Genomic DNA, 20,795 nt, shown 5'->3' on the forward strand with positions numbered 1-20,795 from the left:
GTTATTTCTTAAACACATCGCTTTGAGGTTTAAATCTACACATGCTAATACTTTGGGGGTCCCCCCAAAAAGGGTAGATAGAGAGAAAGAGTGAATGAAAGGGCAGCCTCCCACCTGGAGCAGAAGATATGACATTAAATTGGCTTCAAATTATATGCGGGGTGCACGTACACATCACTGCCTGCCAACCAAGCCTCAATCATGAGAAGCAAAATGGCAGCCAGGTGGAGGGGAACTTGGCTGGAAGATGTGGGAAGGGGGATTCCATAAGCTTCCCTGCTAAGGGAGTACTCCTTCCCGCTCAACCCAAGGGGCTACTCATTGGCTCCTCCAATCACAGATGCATGAGAAAACTCCTAGCTGTAGTGGGTGGGGGAGGAGAAGCAGAAGCAAGCAAGGCAAAAAGTCATAGCAACCAGCTCTTGCTGAAGAAGGAAGAATGCTTTTGCCTGCAGCAGCGACCCCACCAGTAACCTTGGAAGCCACTTGGAAGAGCCTTGATGGGTGGAGCCTCTAGAAAAGTTCAGTACGAAAAACACTTTGTATCCTTTTTTTTTTTTTGGAAAACACCAGCTCTTTTACTGTCCTTTTCCCACTTTTTTTCTGCAAAAGTCATCTTCTGTACCCTTTCACAGAGCTTCTTTATACACATATATAGCCTTCAACACAGTAAGGCATGGAGAGGGAGAGTGCAAAAGCTGAGCAGGATGGGTAGCCAGCAAAGCACCCAAAATGGCCAAAAAGCTAGTATGGAGGATAAGACCAAGTGGGGGATGGCAGAAGGAACCGTGGAGACCAGAAAAAATAATATTGCTATTATGTTTTTGGCAAGAAAGGGAAAGGAAGAACAGCAATAGGTGGTGCGTCTTGAAGTAGAAAGAATAGTGTGGGTCTGAGGGAAAATGCCTTGAGGGTGATAGCAGCAAACAAGCAGGTTGGAGGGCCGCACAGAAAGAGCTTGGGGGCCGCATGCAGCCCGAAGGCTGCAGGTTGGGGATCCTTGCAACTGGTGGGAACAAATTTTAAAGGCCCTTGAGAAATGACCTAGGAATACTGTGGGAGAATACCATTTTCCCGTCAATCCTCGGATGAAACGCCGAGATAGCAGCGAGGAAGACCTTAATGGAGGAATTGGAGAGGCCCTCATTCTTGAGTGATAATAGACATTTAAGATATCTGGAGGGTCTAAGTCCTTCTGAGAGACCCAGTGTGCGAACCTGTTCCATTTGAACGCATAAGATTTTCTTGTATTCAACCTCCTAGCGTTAAATGTCCGTTACCCTCGTAGAGAGGGTCCCTGTCCCACTATGTGCCAAGCTGTTAGGTCATGAAACCATACCCTGTCGTGTGTCAGTAGGTCAGTGTCTAACCCAAAGCGATGACATTGACACTGAGACAAATGCATTATATGTTGGAACCATGGTTGTCTGGGCCAAAATGGTGTTATTAAAATAATGTGTGGCTGGTCCCTCTGAATCTTGCTGACTACCCTTGCAATTAGCGGAAAAGGGAGAAATACATAGAAGATTTTGTCTTTGGGCTTAAGATCAACCACAGCCACCTCTATGTCTAGTGAGCAAGCCATCCTCAGAAGTTGCTCAGAATTCAAGCAATAGTCCTCATTAGGAGAGACTTGGTAAGATCCAATAAGTGCTTTGTCCAGAGTGGGGTCAGACACAGGACTGGGACTCTGTTCCCAGCTTCTGTCTGAGAATTAGTAGGATATAACAGATTCTGGGATGCCATAAGGAGATCTGGATCCCCTATGCTCCTCAAAGAACTCAAATCCCGGTGCTATCGAGTGCGTGCGATAAGGGTCTCCAAGATCTAGCTCGTACTTGGATGGCCTTGAGCGTGGCCTGTCAGATCTCAAGTAATGTTGACCATACTCTGGAGCAGACTGCCAAGGGTTATCAGACAGGAATCCTTCCTGTAACTCGCCCTCCTCTGCTGAGGAATGGTGTGATGGGGACCTTGAATGAATGGATGGCATTCGGGGGTCTGTCCTCCCAAGATCGGTTCAATGTGCTTAGTCTTGCACTTTGCCTTTTTATATGGAGGCTGTGAGAACTCCAAAGTTGATGCTATATCAAGCCTTCTTGGATCTGAGCCCTTTGGATCTCTGGGCTGACCTCTTTGGATCTGAGATCTTTGAGCACAACCTCTTTGGATCCGAGCCCTACAGATCTGACCTCCTCGAATCCAAGCCTTTCGGATCCAACCTCGGTTCCGTGGTCTTCGAAGTCAGCGACTCCTTCAGTTTCAGATGGGTGGATTCTGACTGCCTCTTCTTTTTCATAGGAACAGCGGACACCATTGGGTCGGATCTCGTGGATGACTTTGAAGGTGTATGGGTCCAAGCAATCTCAGATACACCTTGAGCCTCTGGTGTCTGGAGCTGAGATTGACTCCAAGTTGGATCCAAGGAGGAAGCCGTTGAGTGATGGGATGGGTGCTAGATCCAAGTTGACTACATGGGAATCATAGAAACCTGTTCAGAGGAGGGACTCACTCCCTTACCTGAAGAAGATGAGGAAAGAATTTTTGGGGTATTGGAGGTCTTCACGGTGTGCTCCATAACAGCGCCTTAAGTCTTTTGGCCGTCTCAGTTCTGGCTTTGGGAATGAAACTCCTGCAATGTTCGCAGGCCTGTACATCGTGGTCTTCCCCCAAACATTCCAGACTGTCCATCTGTCTTCATCATTTTTGTTGCGCAGGTCGCACATTTCTTAAACAGAGCTGTATCACCCATAACAACGATCTCACTCTTTCAATCTTCCAGATCCCTTTTTAACACGAGCGGAATGAGGAAGAACCTTCCCGGTCAATGGCAAAAAACGAACTAGAGGGTCGGGAGTGCCACATCCTGGTGCTGTTTCGGCGGGAAAGCCTGCTCATGCGCACTGAGAGGCGGGTGCCCCCTAGCAGACTTTAGCTTAAAAACCTATCAATTAGCAGGCCTGCGCATGCGCAGTCCCATGTTGGATTGCACAGAAAACAATCTTGTAACTTTTATTTACAAGATGGAACATAGCAGTGAATGTGTTTAAACTCATATATATTATGGTTAAACAGGGAATGATTATGGTGTAACAGAACAGATTAACAGCCAGCGATCTTTCTGCTGCTTCCTTTAGCAGCATCCAAAACTCTTCTCCTTCTCCTCTCATTCCCTCCAATGGATTCCATCAACTCTCACTGGACCAGCACTCTGCCCGCTTTCATTGGTTGGTTCTCAGGAGAGGCGGGGCTGGAACCAGTCCTGTCTGTTACACCTGTATTTTTCTCAGATTTGTAAAAAAGATCTAGGTTGTCTGTTCATGGTCCTAAACTCCAGATTTAAATATCCACAATGGGGCCATGCTGAGAATTGGGTATACTTCTTAGTTCTGCTTTTTGAAGTACCACTTTCCAACATATACAGCAATAACACTTCTACAATATCCAGCGGTTCATCTCAGAAAAGTTTGAAAACAGGTTAAAATATAACAAGACTATTTTCAAATCCATCTCCTCTGCATATCAAGTCTAGAAAGACAACAGCATGTAGAAAGAGACTTACAATGACTGCCACACAACTGTCATTCTTTTTTCTCAAAGTCTTGCAATATCTCCAATGTTTGGTGGGGCCTCTTTCTTTGTGCTGCTTTTCTCTAGTTGGGGTTAAGGTAGAATGTGGGGAAGAGAGATTTTAGAAGTGAACCATTTTACCTTACACATAAGAGGTGTTGAAGCCCACTTTGTGTTCTAGAAAAAACCTTATGGGGGAGACGACACAATTTCAGAACAAATAGTTACCTTTTTAATGCCCAGATATGCATCTACCAAGATCTCTAGGCTGGTATAAATCTAGAAGGCATAGGTATAAATCTAGAAGGAAAATTGTAGTTGAAAGGTAACATGGATGAAAGAGCAAGAATCCAGTAGCACCTATAAGACTAACAAAATATGTGACTTCTTTGTTAGTCTTATAGGTGCTACTGGATTCTTGCTCTTTTCTACTGCTACAGACAAGACTAACACAGCTACTCATCTTGATGGATGAAAGAGACCTCAGTCAGAGATCTTGGACTGCTCTTGTTAGTCAGAGGACACAACAGTTAGCTAGACTGATCAATGCTTCAACATTGTCTGGGTATTGTAGAAGTGGGTACTGTAGAAGAGTTAAAGCCATATACAGCGGAGACCGGTATTTCAATGGCCTATTGTGTTCCAAGTGCCAGGAGAGGAAAAACTAAAACACCCCCCGCCAACCGCCTTACTCAGGTTCATCTCTTCATTGTTCATGGCTACCCCTAATATATGCCTACCTATTATGGAGAAACACAGTAACACAGCTGTTCACAAAGGCTGCTGGAAGGAGACAGGGCTTTTTGTCCCAGTAGGCACTGGAATATGAGTACATATGTATAGTAAATGTCTTGCAATATTCTGCAATAGGTGCAAAAAAGTATTTCCCCCAACAAATTTTATTGTAAAAAAAAAAGGTCAGAATTATTTTTGATAAGGAGAAGTAAAGGCAGAAAAACAAATAAGTTCCAGGGAAAGGTTAAGTTAAGTGTTTATGACTAGGTAAAAATGCCAAGAGCAGGAAGACACAACAGAATGCAGAAGTAGACTACTTCGAGTCCCACAGCCTTTTAGAAGATACGATATACTATATACACATGGCTACAAAACTGAGAATATTTCTTATTAAAGTAAGAAATCTGAATTTTTTAGGATACTCATTAGCCATACTAGACAATTTAGTATGGATTCTACCAATAGCAAGATCAGAGGTGCCAGAAGAAGCGGATCTTTTCCACCCTTCCACTGACCCAGCAGCCCCTTGTGACTTTCAAAATCTTGGAAGAGCCTTGATGACAAAATTGCAAGGGAAGCTACTAAAGTCAATTAGAATAATTTACATTCAGCACAGTCATGTAAATTTTAGACTTCCTGCTGGTCATTTATGCATTTAAAGTTCTATCTCAATAGTTCAGTGCCTCACTTCAGGTAAGCAAACCATTAAGAAGACATATAGAACAGTGAAGTGGAGAAACTGGTGAGTACTTTCATATGTGGTGGTCCTCTGTACCACCTACTTTTCCTGGAAACAAGTCACAGACAAACTTAAAGAAGTCACTATCTTTTTTTCTATCTAAACCTTGCTTCTCAATTGTGACTGGAAAAATATATATTGTCCTTTAAAGAATTTACTAGATTTTTACTAGCTGCTGCCAAACTCTGTGAAGTTGGTTGTTGTGGATTTGTTGTCGAAAGCCTTCGACAATATATCTGTGAAGTTCATCAACTGAAGTCCTGCACTGCTCCTTTCCTTAAATTGCTGGCTTACTAGATGTTGGCATATGACAAAATCACTCACCAAATTTTGGTGACCAGGGGTTTGAAAAACAAAACATATTTTCTTCTGCAAACAAGGACACTTTTTATTATTTAAGCTGACAAAAATACACCATGCCAAATACATATATTAATTTGCTGTAATAACAGAGGTAACAATATATCTAATTCTCAACATGGCTAAATCTGTGGATATTTAAATCTGAAGAATGAAGCCATGAACAGAGAAGACAGATCTTTCTACAAACCTGAAAAATGCCCCAGGTTTGCAGAAAAAGCTGAAATCTAAAAAACAAACAAAAAACCAATGTTTTTTTTAACCCTTCCAAATAACAGAAAAAGAACCTATAGTTTTAAGAAACAAATGCCCCCAGTGCTGATGTTAGACAACCACAATAGCATTGCCAGCCTTGATTTCTGTCAGTAAAAGGCAAGGGGAATGGGCGGGGCCCTTTTCAAGGGTTTTTTGCTCTACGGGGTGTCTTGATATCATATAACTTGTATGACTCACCCAAGACTGCCTGCTTGCCGCAGTTCAATAGCAGCCAGTGAAGTGTAGTGGTTAGAATTTCAGCCTAGTAGCTGTGAGACACAGGTTCAAATCCCCTCTCTGCCATGAAAGCTCAAGCCTGACCTTGGGCCAGTTTTCAGCTTAACTTGCCTCACAGGGTTATTGTGAGGATAAAAGAGAGGAGAAGAGACTGATTTAAACTGCTTTGGATCCCCAAACTGAAGAAAGGTGGAGAATAAATAACAACAACAACAACAACAACATTCAATTTGTATACCGCCCTTCAGGACAACTTAACACGCACTCAGAGCAGTTATCCACACAACACTCCCCTGTGAGATACGTGGAGCACCGGAGAGTTGTGACTGACCCAAACTGAAGTAAATAAATAATAAATACAGCTGAAGATGGGTGGTGGATAAAAGTTGGGTGGGTGGGAAGGAGAGAAGGAAGCAGGCAAAGGTTGTTGCCAAGACGAGGGCAGATGATGACTTTTCATACTTTCATTCATGATGGTTGTGAGTTTTCTTGTTTAATTTTTCATTATCTGACTAAAAACAACCCTTTAACTGAAATCCAATTTTCAAGAAATAATACTGACCCTAAAGCATAGATAATTCTTTCTCAAAATTCTCAAATATGTGATATAACTGGGTAAAGTTTGCGGTCTTAGATCTTTGTATGCCATTAAAGGTATTTGAATTGAATTGAATTGAATTGAATTGAATTGAATTGAATTGAATTGAATTGAATTGGGTAAAGTTTCACCCAACGTACCGGTTTCTTTCCAACAATGAGTTTTTCAACTTTTTGCACCTGAGATACATGATCCTCATTTGTCTTGAGTTCCCGCTTTCGGATTCTCTCATAAATTCCAATAAGCATCTCTCGTGGGATATCTTCACCATCATCAACACCTACAGAACATAAAGTTAATAGTTATCAGTGCACAAACAGAAGTGACTACATTTTATTTTATTGTTAACAACTTTCTTATGAAGGGCAAAACAAGGATACAATCCAGTTTTACATTATCAGCATTAAGGTTGCTTATAGTTATTACTATTTCTGATATAAAAGCCTAAGTCACTGCATGCTATGATCCAACATCTCCCTTTTACAATTAAAAAATTAAACTTCTGACATGTTAAAATTATTATTGTTGCATTCTTATTATTTTAATAAGGGATCTAATTGTTAATTAGAATAATTATGTCATGTATTCATGTGAAATCCTTGAATTTTTTAACATACCCACAAATGAAAATGCATATAATTCTTATACTTTTATTTCATTTATACCCCATTTTTCTCCCCAGCGGAGACACAAGTAGCTTACATTATTCTCCTCTCCTCCATTTTACCCTTACAACAACCCTATGAGGTAAAGTTAGGCTGACAGTGTATGACTGGCTCAAGGTCACCCAGAAAGCTTCCATGGCAGAGCAGAGATTCAAACCTTGGGTCTCCCAGATTCTAGTCTGACACTTGTTAAAAGAATGGGGAGGGAGGGAGGAGACCACGCAGAACACAAATTTGATAGAGACTAATAAAGTCCTACAAACAGATGAACGAAATATGCTGGAACAGCATGAAGGGGATGGATAAATTTTGGCATAAATAAGAAAATCCAGGTTCGACCAGAAGATATGTCCTTGGACCTTTACCTTCAGCAAAACATTTTGTGCTGCCATTTTGTTCCGCCACTATGATCACATAGTGGCCATAGAGAAGGAAGATGTGGAATGTAACAAGAGTCATGAATGTGTTATGTTGGGTCCCACAGTAAATCTCCACTGACAGAAAGGATATGGGAGCAAACCCAATTTTTATTATTAAAGTGGCTTTTGAAACTAGAGAGCAGTTGATTCCACACAGTGATACTTTTTTTGTACTATTCAGACCTTCCTTTTCTGCAATTGTCTCCTTGTATGGCAGGGACAGGAACGGTAAAATGAAAAAAAAAAAACAATCTTCATGAGCATGCTGAGGCATCACTTAGAATTGTTCAGCCTATTGGCACTTTTGGAATTTTGAAAATACTGAGTGCTACCACCATCAAATGGCTGCCATGGGGAGGCAGAGCCACCCATCAACTGGCTGCCATAGGGGCTAGGTCTGATCACTAAACATTGAGAGGTTCCAAGCCAAGCATGCTTCTATTAGGAAAATAGCTGTTTCTATTTGAATGATCCTAGCAGACAGAAAAGTGATGGCTCCTGGCCCCTTCGGAAGCATTTACTGTTCAAGAGAGATGGAAGGAAGCCAGGATTAGCTTTTTGCATTGGGAAAACATGCTTTAGTAAAGAGGAAGTGGGCACCAGATTGGGGACCACTAATTTAGGGGATGAAAGGGACATTCTCAGACCACCGCTCAGGCTTAGTGGGCATGGCAAGACGTGGACCTAACTCAAGAGTTCATGAGCTTGGAGGTCAGCAATAAGTCTTCCCTCAGCAGTTTTATACGGGACTATGAAGAGTCTGATGCGTTACATTAATTGCTTCTTTGCTTGGAAATGGGTGAGTTGGCCCATATATAGGAGAGTAGCAAGGAGGTAACACCTTGGCTGTCTTTTCCAAGTTAGTACTCCCACACTGTGGGTAGAGAATTAGTTAACTAATGTATTCTCTATACTGCAGATTGGAGGAAGGCTCTTAATAAAGCTGTGGCCCAACCTATAAACCTAAAAAGTTTCCCTGTCATCTGGGTGTGTAGTGCAATTCAAACTGTAGTTCTACCAGAAATTAATACAATGCTGTGTTCCATATACACTGTATTATATATTTATGTGGCAGGAAGCAATCTCATTCAACAAAATTCCTGATTCTTCTTGTCCCTTTAAATGTTGCTCTTTTTTATTTTTTACAAACATTTATGTTTCTTTGCTTAATTAGTGCTTGTATTACTTGTGATGACCATAACATTCCTGAAATAATCTTTAATTAGGAAACTTTAGTTATCTTCAGTTAATTTTAAGAAAAAAAATTAATGAGCAATCACGTTGCCTGTAAATCATCAAAAATTAACCTCCCCTCCCCCGCCCTGCAAATATCTGATAAATGTGGTGATTACTGTCTGCTCTGACTAGTAGTGGCTCTTCAAGACTCTTCCGGCCAAGGACTTTCACATCACCTGATCCTTTTCAATGAAGCTTGGACCTTCTGTATACAAAGGAATTGTTCTACCACTGGGCCTTCTCTACTATGAGTGAACATGGAATTACAAATTAAGTGGAGAAATTTGCTGCAAAATAAATGTAGAATATTTATAGGCCTGTAGTTCTGGGAAAGCTCAATAGTGCTTTGCCTGTGCAAACTCAAAGGCACTGCAGTTGTGCTTTAAATAACAGGAAAATGGCCATAAACGAGGTCTGGAAAAAAGAGTAGGAGACAACACTAGAATGCTGTCAGGCGCCACCTCCGGGGCATTGGAGCCTGGGGGGGCATGTCTTCTGAGCTTGGCTCATAGCGTCGGAAGGCTTCGGGCAGGTCTCCAAACTGGGGGGAGGAGGGGAGGTATACAGCACCCTTGCACCCTCTCTCCCTCACTGCAACACTATGCTCCTTGTTTGTTTGTACACTTGTTCGCTCACTCATCTTCCTTCACTCTCCACTCTCTCTTGACTACTCTCCTCTCTCTCATCCCACCTTGTCCTGCTTGTGGGAGCTGGCCTTTATGAAGACCATCTGGTGGGATCCCCTCCCCTCTCATCTGCTCAGACCATTTCTTGGCCTCTCCTGCCTGCCTGAGGACTGCTGGCTCAATCTGAGTCCTCCCCCCCTTGGTTTCCTCCTCCTGCGGCTGCTTTTTCAGCCAATCTGTGTTCCTCTGCAGGGTGAGGCTGGCTAGGCCCTTCCAGGCATTGTGCTGGACCGACTGCCCAACCAGGTCAGCTGCTGCCTGTCTTGGCTGTCGATGGCAGCAGTGTGTCTAGGTGAGCCCTAGGGCTCAGGCTGCCACCAGGCCTATGTCTGAGTCATTGGTGTAGAGGGTAAACGGGTGGTCGAGATTGGGGCTCTATAGGGTGGAATTTGTTGTCAGGGTCGTACGGAGTTCGTGGAAGGCAGCTTCCTGTTTGGGGGTCCAATGGACGTGGTTGGGCATCCTCTTTCTTAGGCAGTCCATTGGGGCACTGCCTTGGAGGCAAAGTGGGAGATAAAGAGCCTATAGTAGCCTAACAGGCCTAGGAAGCAGTGAACAAGACCGTCATCTTGTCTGGCAGGGGCTTCAACTGTCCTTACCCCACTACCAAGCCAAGTTACTGCAGCTCATGGAACCCAATGTGGCTCTTCTTGGGGTTGGCTCGCAGCTCCACTCATCGTAGCACACCGAGGACCATTTCAAAGTGTTGTAAGTGGGATGCCCAATCATGTATATATGCGAGGGCAAAGGCTTGGCACCTTGCCAGGCAATGGTCCGTCAGGCACTGAAAGGTCATGGCTACCCTGTGGAGGCCGAAGGGCATCCTCCAAAACTGGAAGAGTCCCTGGGGGGGGGGTCGCAAAAGCAGTCTTTTCCTGATTTTCCAGCCAGATGGGCACCTGCCAGTACCCTTTTGTCAGATCGAGGGCTGACAAGTAGTGCACTGCCCCAGGTGGTTTATCAGGATATTGGCCTGGTGCATGGGGCAGGTGTCAAACTGTGCTACCTGGTTGAGCACTTGGTAGTCCATACAAAAGTGTTCCATCCCATTGGGCTTTGGCATGAGGATGATAGGACACTGCCAGGTGCTGTGGGGCAGTTCAATTGCTCTCTTTCATGAGCGCTTCCCATTGTTTCTGAGGAACAGGTTGCCATGATGCACACGCCCCATGCCCTGGCTCGGTGGGGATGTTGTGCAGGGCCAGCATTGTGTCTCCCATCATCTCTCCACCAGGGTGCAGTTCCATATTTCCCCTAGCTGGGACTGCTACTCCATTGTCAGATGGGGGTCCAGTTGAGGTGCCTCTACCTTGGGCACCTCAGCCGTCCAGGGTAACTCACCCCTGGGGAGGTCCAGTTGGTTGTTCGCCAGCTGGCATTTCCTAATGCCTCACTCAAGCCACCGTTTAAGCAGGTTTACATGTAGAGACTTGAGATTCCGCCACCGGGTTCTGCACTGTGCCTCGTATGTGAGGGGTCCAAGGACTTGAGTTACCATGTAGGGGCCATGTCAGGAGTCCTACTCATCCCCAGGGCAAGCCAATCACTGCACCAGGATGCTGTAACCCAGAGCAAAGGCCCTTGCACAAGTGTAGTGTGCTTTCTGCTGTTTCTGTGTGGCAGCCAGGTAGTGGAATACTTCCTCCTGAGTCCACTCCACCCGCTCCTTCAGGTGCTGCACATACTCATCAGCTGGGGGGGGGGCGAAGCCCTTGGGACAGTTGCCCACAGCTCCCCTAGCAGGTCCAGCAACCTCTGGGGCATCACCCATACACCACTGCAGAGAGGCTAAATTCTGTTGAGGTCTGGGGTGTCTCACATATCGCGAAGAGGGGAGGGTCCAGGCACAGATCCTACTGGTTTGAATGGTCATGCACCAGTTTCCGTAGGACCTCCTTCAGAGCCTGGTTGAAACACTCAGCCAGGCTGTCAGTTTGAGGGTGGTATGTGGAGGTGAGCATCTGGTGGATCCCCAGGATCTGGCAGAACTGGTGCATCAGGGTTGCCCAGAAAGAAGTCCACTAATCAGTTAGGATCTCAGAGGGCAAGTCCACCATGGAGAGGAATCACATGAGGGCCTTGGCTACCACGGCTGTCTGCATCGTGTTAAGAGGTATGGCTTCCGGGAATTGGGTGGCATAGTCCACCATCACCAGCGCAAATCAGAATCCCCACAGTATGTGAGAGGGTCCCTATAAAGTCCATGATGATCCAATGGAAGGGGGTTGGGATCAACAGCAGCATCGCGAGGGGGGCCCTCACTGGGAGCCAGGCAAAGACCTGCTGGCACACCTGACAGGACCTGCAGTGGGCTTTCACATCAGTGGCCATGGAGGGTCAGAAAAAAATGGTTCAGAATCTTGGCCAGAGTTTTGGCAGCACTCTGGTGGCCAGACCAGGTGTACCCGTGGGCGAAGCACAGGACCTTGTCTCTGTAGCCTGCAAGGACAAGGAGCTGTCGGGCCTCCCCGTGGCCCCCTGGGGTCTTCACCAACTGCAGCCATACACTTCCCTCCTTCTCAATACTCAGGAGGTGGGTGGCTCACTGGGCATCCAGGATCCAGCCCTTGTTTATGGCCATGGCGTCACGAAGCCACTGGAGATAGTTGTTGTCTCCTTGCACCTGGTAGAAGGCAGGATCTATTACCCATGCTGCCCTTTGTGGCTCCATGGAAGGACTCGGCTGGGAGTTGTTGGGGTTCTCCTCAACTCCCTCTGCCACCAGAATGTGGGTGGGTGGATTGACCTTCCACCCGGCTTTGTGCTCTGCCAGGAGAGGAGTGTCCAAGTAGGGCAGGTCACAGTCTGGTAGCTGGTTTGGCTGCCCCACAATGGCAGTGTTCAGGTACTGGCTGGTGGCCTCAGCCATGACAAAGTTCTCCAGGTGAGCCACTAGGACCTTTAGATCGGTGGACTTGTTCCTGAGAAGCCAGGCTTGCATTTTGGCCGAGACGATCTGCAGCACCAGTTTGGCCACCACCTTTTCCACGACGGCCATCTCTCCTGGTGTCTTGGAAATGAGCCAGTGGGTGGCTAGCTCTCATAGCTCGACCGCGACCAAGTGGGGATGATCTCCTGTGCACCAAGTCCGTGAGCGAAAGCACTGTCAGAAGGTTTCCTCTGAGACTTTCTACCTGTCCAGGCTGGCCGCTTTGAGAGTGTCATAGCTGGCCACCTGTTCCTTTGGCAGGGCCCATAGGGTGGCTTGCACCCCACTGGTCAGGTAAGGTCCCTGAATATAGGGCCACTGAGCCTTTGGCCACCAGGCCGTTTCAGCCCTCTGCTCAAAGATCTCCAGGTGGGACTCTATGTCTTTCTTTAGCCCCAGGCATGCCAGTGCAAAGGGCAGAGGCTGGGGAACGAGACCTGGCATTGCCCCTATTGCCAGTGTGGAGCGAGGGGTATCCCTCGCCACCAATTTGTCAGACTCTGCTGGGGTGTCAGAGCCCGGGGGCGGGGTGCATGCCTTCTGGGCTTGGCTCATAGCATCGGCAGGCTTTGGGAAGGCCTCCAAACTGGGGGGAGGGGGTATACAGCACCCTTGCACAATCTCTCCCTCGCTGCACCACTGCCCCTTGCTTATCCATACACTCCTTCGCTCGCTCATCCTCCTTCACACTCTGCTCTCTCTCAACCAGTCTCCTCTCTCTCATCCCACACCATCTTGCTCATGGGGGCTGGCCTTTATGGAGACTGTCAGTGGAATCACTGTCCCTCTTGCCTGCTTGGACCAGTGCTCACCCTCTCCTGCCTGACTGAGGGCTGCTGGCCCAATCCGGGGCTTCCCCCCTCGGTTTCCTCCTCCGGTGGCTGCTCCTTTGGCCAATCTGCACGCCTCTGCAGGGTGGGGCTGGCCAGACCCTTCCAGGCACTGTGCTGTACCAGTCGCCTGACCAGGTCCACTGCTGCCTGTCCTGTCTCGGCCTGTCTTTATCAAGAGCGTGCCACAAATTTCATCAAGGCTCCCCAAGGTATATTCTTTAGCACTGATTCTCCAAACACCGAATCCTCATTACGACCACAAGTCTTGATGAGATTTGCAGCTTATTCTTGATAAAGGGCTTGAAACGAAGGAGCAAGCTGGCTTTTCATTGGGCGGAGCTGTGGGGACTACATATTTTCTCTTGGAAAAGAAAACCAAAAGCAAGAAGGATCAAACCTATTGCAATATTGATTATTTATGGACTTACCTACAGTGTCTTTAATGAACTATGTCAATTGATTATTAATGGTTTTAACTTATGGTGGTCTGAAAGAGCTGTATCAGGTCCTTGTGAATAAAGTCTTTTATATGTATTTAATCATACTGTCTATGTATGGATTTATTAATATAACATTTATTCACTGAGCACTTTAAATTGGCACTTTAGGAAGAACTGCGGAGGTGACTACTATGGACACTTTTGAGCCCTTAGGTAAATATAAATGATTATATATTTCTGCCTTTGAACTGTGATTTGTGAACAAGATACTGTGTAATCAATTTCTTATTGCTTGCAGTTAGACAATCACGGTGGAATTTTGTTCCCTTGTTACCAGTGCATGTTTCTGTGGTTCTCCTTTCTATATATAATGATGGAAACAAGCTTATCAAGAAACTTAATTTTTAAAAACCCAAGAGTTCAAACAATTAAGGATAACTGCTTCTGGCATTGGATACCTCAGCAAAGTAAAATGAAATCTATATTAACAAAAGAGCAGTGGAATGTCTTTGGTGGTAGAAAGTGCCATCAAGTTGAAATCAGAGACATTCAGGGGTAGTTTACCACTGCCTGCCTCTGCATAGCAGCCCTGGCCTTTCTCAGTGGTCTCCATCAAAGCACTAACCAGGACTGGTCATGCTTAGCTTCCAAGATCTGATGAGATCAGGTTAGCTTGGGCCATCCAGGTAACAGCATAGTTATCTTTAACTTCCTTTATATCACTCTTGACTGTGCCACAGATTCCTCCTCAGTCATTATGCCTTTTGTACCTTTTTTACTTGGATAAAGTTACTACCAATACAGTTTATCAATACAGATGTTATAAATATATCTGTGAATTGACAAATGTGAAGAAAATGTCATTATAAATTGCATTTTTGTATGTGTTTTTAAATTATGGAAATAAGAAAGATAACCAGAAAAATTTCATGGAGAAGGTGCAATTAGATGATTACAAGTCCACTTCTGCCTGTACAAAGAACTATGATTATCTTGGGTTGTATGCAGTGCTTCCATGAACAGACTGAATCCACAAGATCAAGGAAAGCATACCCCCAATCGGAATAACATCTTTTCAAAATAAACATTTTCCATGCTTAAGTGAATGAAGGTGGGAAGCAGTTCCTGAATTTCTGATGTGAGCCCCTCAATAATGATTTTCAATACCACAACATTCAGAAATATCTACCCAAATGACTGGCTGTTATGGTCAGAAGAAGAATATGGGTGTGTTTGCTTCATCTGGGGGAGCAAACTCACAATTTCCTTGGCTATTTTTTCTTCAGTTCTGCCACTACCAAACTTGTCAGGCTTTGCTTTTCACCAGCAGTGCCAGCAATGAACAAGTGTTTAGGCACATTGGGAGGAATCTTTGTCCCAAGTTGTTATTAACCAAACAAAGATCTTTATTGTACTCGAGTATATAATGCAGAGCGCAGAAGATGCAAGGAAAGAAATATAATGGCATCGGGCTAAGCAGGAAAGAAATATAATGGCATAGGGCTAAGCAGGAAAGAAATATAATGGCATAGGGCTAAGACCCCCCAAACATCCTCTCATTAACAGATTTGCTCAGATCCTGCAGGTAATACAAAGAAAAAGAACACATTCTAGCTAAATTAACTGAGTCTCTCTCTCTCTCTCTCATACACACACACACACACACACACACACACGCACACAGACCTTTTAAATCCTTTGCCAGACAGGGTGGTTCCACTCCCCCCCCTCACAATCCTGACTTGGGAAAACCTTTCTTCATTCCTGCAATGGGCCTCTGGTTTTATGAGGCCATCAAAGGTTAGGAAAGCAGTCATTTTTCTAGCCCAGGATGACAGTTTGAGCAAAAACGTAGATACTTGGCCATTTGTGGCCTTTTTTCTTGGAGAAATATCTGCTTTCCCAGGGTTTGATCCTAGTAGTTCAATTAAAGACCAGCTTAGTATCTCTTTACCACAGAACTAGCTCTCCAAATTAGTTTCACAGATTTGAACTTTTTTTTCCTCTTCAGATCTTGAGTCTCAATCTAACAGCTTCCTCAGAGTTCTGTAACGTTAATTCTCTTTCAGAACAGAACCACACAAACTTGCACAATGGAACAGAACAAGACTATACTTTTATGATTTCTGTACAGTACAACATCTTTCGCAGAACCATCCAACCGTCTTTGGATCCAGTACTAGGGCAGCAAGCCTGCTGTTCTGGGTGGGAAATGACTCTCAGATCCATCCAACATATCTGGAAACACGGAAACAATCCCATTTGGAAAAGGAAGATGGGTCTGGCAGCATTATAAATGATTAAAGCATTGCCTCTTCCCCCTTTTTCAATGTCTTCACTTAGTAAAACATCACAAAAAAGTAATACAGAACATGCCTCTTGCTTTAGCAAGATCTGAACTTGTTTTATTATGTTTTAAGACAGTGAAAACACTAACATCTCTGGTCTCTAAATTCTGAAAGATGGTAAGAATATACCTACCTCTTAGATTCTTGACAAAATCTTCAAGCTTCATTTTGCGTTCTGGTTTCACATTTGGACTATACATGTCTGTGTTTAATAATATGATTGCAAAAGCTAGGATGAAGATGGTATCAGGATTTCTGAACTGTCTCACAACACCTGGATTGCAGATACAGTATCTCTGGCTACAAGACACACAGGAGGCAAAGTGGGCATTAGATTCAATGATTAATTGATTTACCATTTAGAACATACCAACGAAACAGTTTCATTCAGGATGCTGAAACGGTACTCACTGTGTTGTATGCATTTAGTGCTCTAAAAATATTTGCTATTTTCTTGCATTCTCTCTGCTGATGATAGTTCCTTGCAGGCTTATGATTTAGTATTATAATGCAAACAACTTGTATAATTTGCAGTTCTAGATACTTCTAGTATCTATTTCTAACTCCATTAAAGTAAGTGCACCCAGCCCCGCTAACTTCACACATTTTGTAGAAATATAAGTGCCTAACAGTGCAATCAGTAAGCACTATCTTCTGTTTAAAAAAAAGGTTTACTGTGCCATCCTAAGTAGAGTTATACCCAAAATACACTTAAGTTTATGGCTTAGAAAGGAGTAACTCTGCTTAAGATGGCAGTCTCAATTACCTGAATGTATGCAATATTCAAGAAACTGGATAGGGATAACAATCATTCATTCTCCAGTCATGCCTAACTATGTCCACTGGAGACTACTGCAAATTGAAATTTTCATATGGCCTACAGGCAACTTTAAGGGTTTTGATTTCCCAGCAACCATTCCCCCAAGTGACTCAGAAGTGCACAGGATTCCCTCTCCTCCATTTTGTCCTCACAAGGTGAGGAAGGTTAGAGAGAGAGAGAGAGAGAGAGAGAGAGAGAGAGAGAGAGAGAGAGAGAGAGAGAGAGAGAGAGAGAGAGCACATGAGACTGGCCCAAGGTCATCCAGTGAGTTTCATGGGAAGAAAGGGATTTGAACCTGGATTTCCCAGACCACAGTTCAACACTCTAACCACTACACTACACTCACAAAGACTGACTATAAGAGAACTCTATTGGCATGGCTACTCTCTGACTTCTTACGAAGCAGTCATAACCCATACATCCCAGCACAAAAGCCAATGCTTATGTGCTCCATGGAGAAGGCTGTATTTTGTATTTAGCATTAAATGTACCCTGATTTCCATATGCCTAATGACTCTACTCTGGCCAACAGAGCTATGATATCCTCTAAAGATATGTCCTTTATTTTAGAATATTGGAAGACTCATTACATGTCTTCCCATGCTCCACCAAGGATAAAGAACATTTGTCTAGGATTTAATAAGTTAATGCTCTTTGCTCAGCTAAGCTAAACTGCTTAATTAAAAGGTCAACATACTGCAAAATGTAATGAAAGGAAATGCTTCCACTTCAACAAGATTTCTTTTCAAAAGATTTAAGATGAAACCAGGCAAATTTTTGTTTCAATTTAAAATCAATGACTTAAGAAACATTAAATAAAGCTGCCAGTCTATAATATATAATATGGTGGAAACAGAATTTTAGATTAAGAGACTCAGTTGTGCAAAATGAAACAGACAGCACAATAAATCTGAGTACATCCTTCCAATTCAACAGATGAAAGGATAAATTTGCTAATTACTTATATCATACCTAAAAGCTTCAATCAGTCGTTCTACTTTCTGAGCTTCTCCTTGGACACGGATATGAGCTTGAAATTTCCTGAGAGCTTCATCCAGTTCCATAGTCGAGAAATCCATCTCATCTACAACACAACTAGGGCACAGAAAATTTTCATTTGCTTTGATTTCCTCTGCCCGTCATCTTAGAATTATTTAGAAAAGAAATTCTACATTGTCTGCAATATTTTACTACTTGTGATAAAATACAAATGACTATATTTTGTATAACATTCAGTCAGAAGAAGCATGGAAGGGCAAAAAAAGAGTTATAGATACTATAGATCAATTAAAAGAGCTGAGGTAAGCAAGTCATGATTTTTCTTTACTACAGAGCTTTTGGCCTAATGACTATTGATCAATGAAAGTGATGTCTCAGATACAAATAATCATCCCTTATGTTTTCATGATTTTTTTTTATTATACTATAAAAGTAGACAAATGTTTTTTTGATTTTTTTTTAAAAACCTGGTCTAATACTGTTGAATGAAAGTGCTTGAATGATAGGGTGGGGAGCAACAGAACTATCTTCCCCTTTGTGTATTCTAGAAGGAGGATGGCAAATAGATCTTTCAGTTGTCTACCAGCATGTAGTTAAGTGAAGAGCAAATGGGAAATATATAACACATTATTTTCCAATGTTTAACGGTAGGAAAACTAGTTTATTGTACCGCTTTCCCCCATAAAACCCCCAAAGGGGACACCATTAAACATTTTTAATACTTAGTTTGCAATGTGGGGGGAGGGGAGGGAGAAGGTGTGTTAGTGTGCTAGAGGAAAAGGTCAATGTCAGTGGATCAGGCTTATTTGTAAGATGAAGGCATGAACTAGCTGTCTTTTCTAACTAATTTCAAGTTAAAGCTCTTCTCTTCCTACTAGGGCTTTTAAGATTATAAACAACTAAACATCAATCACCACAAAGTACAACAGATTAATGCAGGTGCCACAATAAAAATGCATTACCCATGTTAAAAGGGAGCTTATTAAATACATTGGCATTCAATAAAAAATTGTACTAGTGCACATTGTTGAGATCTAATAATAAAAAGTTACAAGGAAAAGAAGGGTACAATGGTTTCCAATGGTTTCTTTGACACCCTCTCAAGGTCCTTGGGACCTTAAACCAGGGCCTACTGCAGTTTAGTCTAGTTGGTTACTTATGAAGAGATGTACACTAAGGCATGATAAACTGATTTTTCCCAGTCCTCTGATGAAGAATTCTAACATGCATTTTCAATTCTGCCTCTGGGCAGTTTTTGGAGTGAACTTGTTTGTTTAAAAATCCACAAAAATGTTCACTGGATTAATCTCTGTATCCAGCAACCTCATTCTTGCTTTTCCTTTAGTTCTATCTGTCATATGCAACATCTGTTCTTCATAAATAAAGTCAATATTAGGAGAAATAGGTTCTAAATCACCCACAGCTTCCTCTGGTGAAGGATCAGAAGTGAAGCTAGCTGATCGGAACTGACCAGTTCAACTTCCAAATCTGAACTGGAACCATGCCCTGATGAACTTGGTAGAGGAGGAGGCATTCATACGGGGTCCACAGACTGATGTTTCTAACTTGATTCTGAGGGAGCCAGAGCCAAAGAGGGGTATGGCCAGTAAATGTCCCCCAAGTCAGAAGTGCAGCATGGAGGTACATAGGATGGGTACCACAGAACCAAGCAGTGCAAGCATCAAGGCTCATTCAAGCAGCATACATGTGGCTTCTGACTACAGTACCCACCAAATGAAGTGAGGAAACAAATCAACAGGGCCAGACTAGTACCCAGAAACAGCCTGCTCCAGGACAAACCTAAAGGAACTAACAACAGAACACCACGGGTTGTCACCTATAGTTCCCAACTCAAACCCATCCAACCTATCATCAGTAATCTACAACCCATCCTGGAAAATGATGCCTCTCTCTCAGAAGCCCTGGGTGGAAGACCTCTCCTTGCCTACAGACAGCCCCCCAACCTTAAACGACTTCTCACTTACAATCATGAATCGGCTAGCAGAGTCACCAGCACAGGTACCAGGCCCTGCAACAGACCCAGATGCCAGCTCTGCCCTTATATCTACCCAGGGAATACAATTACAGGACCCAATGGCATCAACTACACTGTCTCTGGCTCTTACAACTACTCATCCTCCAATGTGATATATGCCCTCATGTGCCAACAATGTCCATCTGCTCTGTACATTGGACAAAAAAGCTAACCTCTGCGCAAAAGCATAAATGGACACAAATCTGACATTAAAAATGGCAACATCCAGAAACCAGTGGGAGAACACTTCAGTCTACCAGGACATTCCATCAAGGACTTAAAGGTCACCATATTTCAACAGAAACCTTTCAAAAACAAAATCCAGAGGGAAGCTGCTGAATTGGAATTCATATGTAAATTTGACTCAGTCAAGCTGGGATTGAATAGAGACTATGAATGGTATCTTATTATCAGAAGTAACCAACTTCCTTAAAAGAAGCAAACTGATATCCATATCAGAAGCTATTGTTTGCATCTACTCCGCCCCCCCTCGCCACCTATATATCTGACCAGTTTCTTCTTGCCCTCCATGCATCTGATGAAGAGAACTGTGATTCTTGAAAGCTTATTCTACAATAAAGTTGGTTAAAAGGTGCTACTGGACTCTTTTTGATTTTGCTACTACAGACTAACACGGCTAACTCCTCTGCATCTATTTCCTTAATGGGGCAATGAGCAGTACCCCAGGGGCATTTCACGTTATGACAGTGCAAGCGGAAAGGTTTAACTCCTATCTCTCTACAAGCCATATTTCCTATTTGAATGTGTCCCCCCATACCTGAGAATTAAATTTCAAAAATTGCTCTGCACATATATTTGCTCCAGCACATATCTTGTTTAACAGAACATGAGGCATGCTTGAAACAGTGTAACATGGAGAAAAGTGTATCT

General features: G+C 43.6%; 1 protein-coding gene across 3 annotated transcripts in view; it reads right to left on the bottom strand.

Annotated features, from left to right (window-relative positions):
• IQSEC1 (IQ motif and Sec7 domain ArfGEF 1) overlaps window positions 1-20,795 on the bottom strand; it is a 166,437-nt gene that overhangs the window by 80,729 nt on the left and 64,913 nt on the right. For all 3 annotated transcript variants that reach the window (XM_054977287.1, XM_054977288.1, XM_054977289.1), the window contains exons 5-7: window positions 17,843-17,965; window positions 16,184-16,350; window positions 6,635-6,774 (exon numbers count right to left, since the gene is read on the bottom strand). In XM_054977287.1, the coding sequence (XP_054833262.1) occupies window positions 6,635-6,774; window positions 16,184-16,350; window positions 17,843-17,965 (430 nt within the window). The remainder of the gene's footprint in view (window positions 1-6,634; window positions 6,775-16,183; window positions 16,351-17,842; window positions 17,966-20,795) is intronic.

This window comes from Eublepharis macularius, chromosome 4, assembly GCF_028583425.1.
Source record: "Eublepharis macularius isolate TG4126 chromosome 4, MPM_Emac_v1.0, whole genome shotgun sequence".
Classification (NCBI taxonomy): domain Eukaryota; kingdom Metazoa; phylum Chordata; class Lepidosauria; order Squamata; family Eublepharidae; genus Eublepharis; species Eublepharis macularius.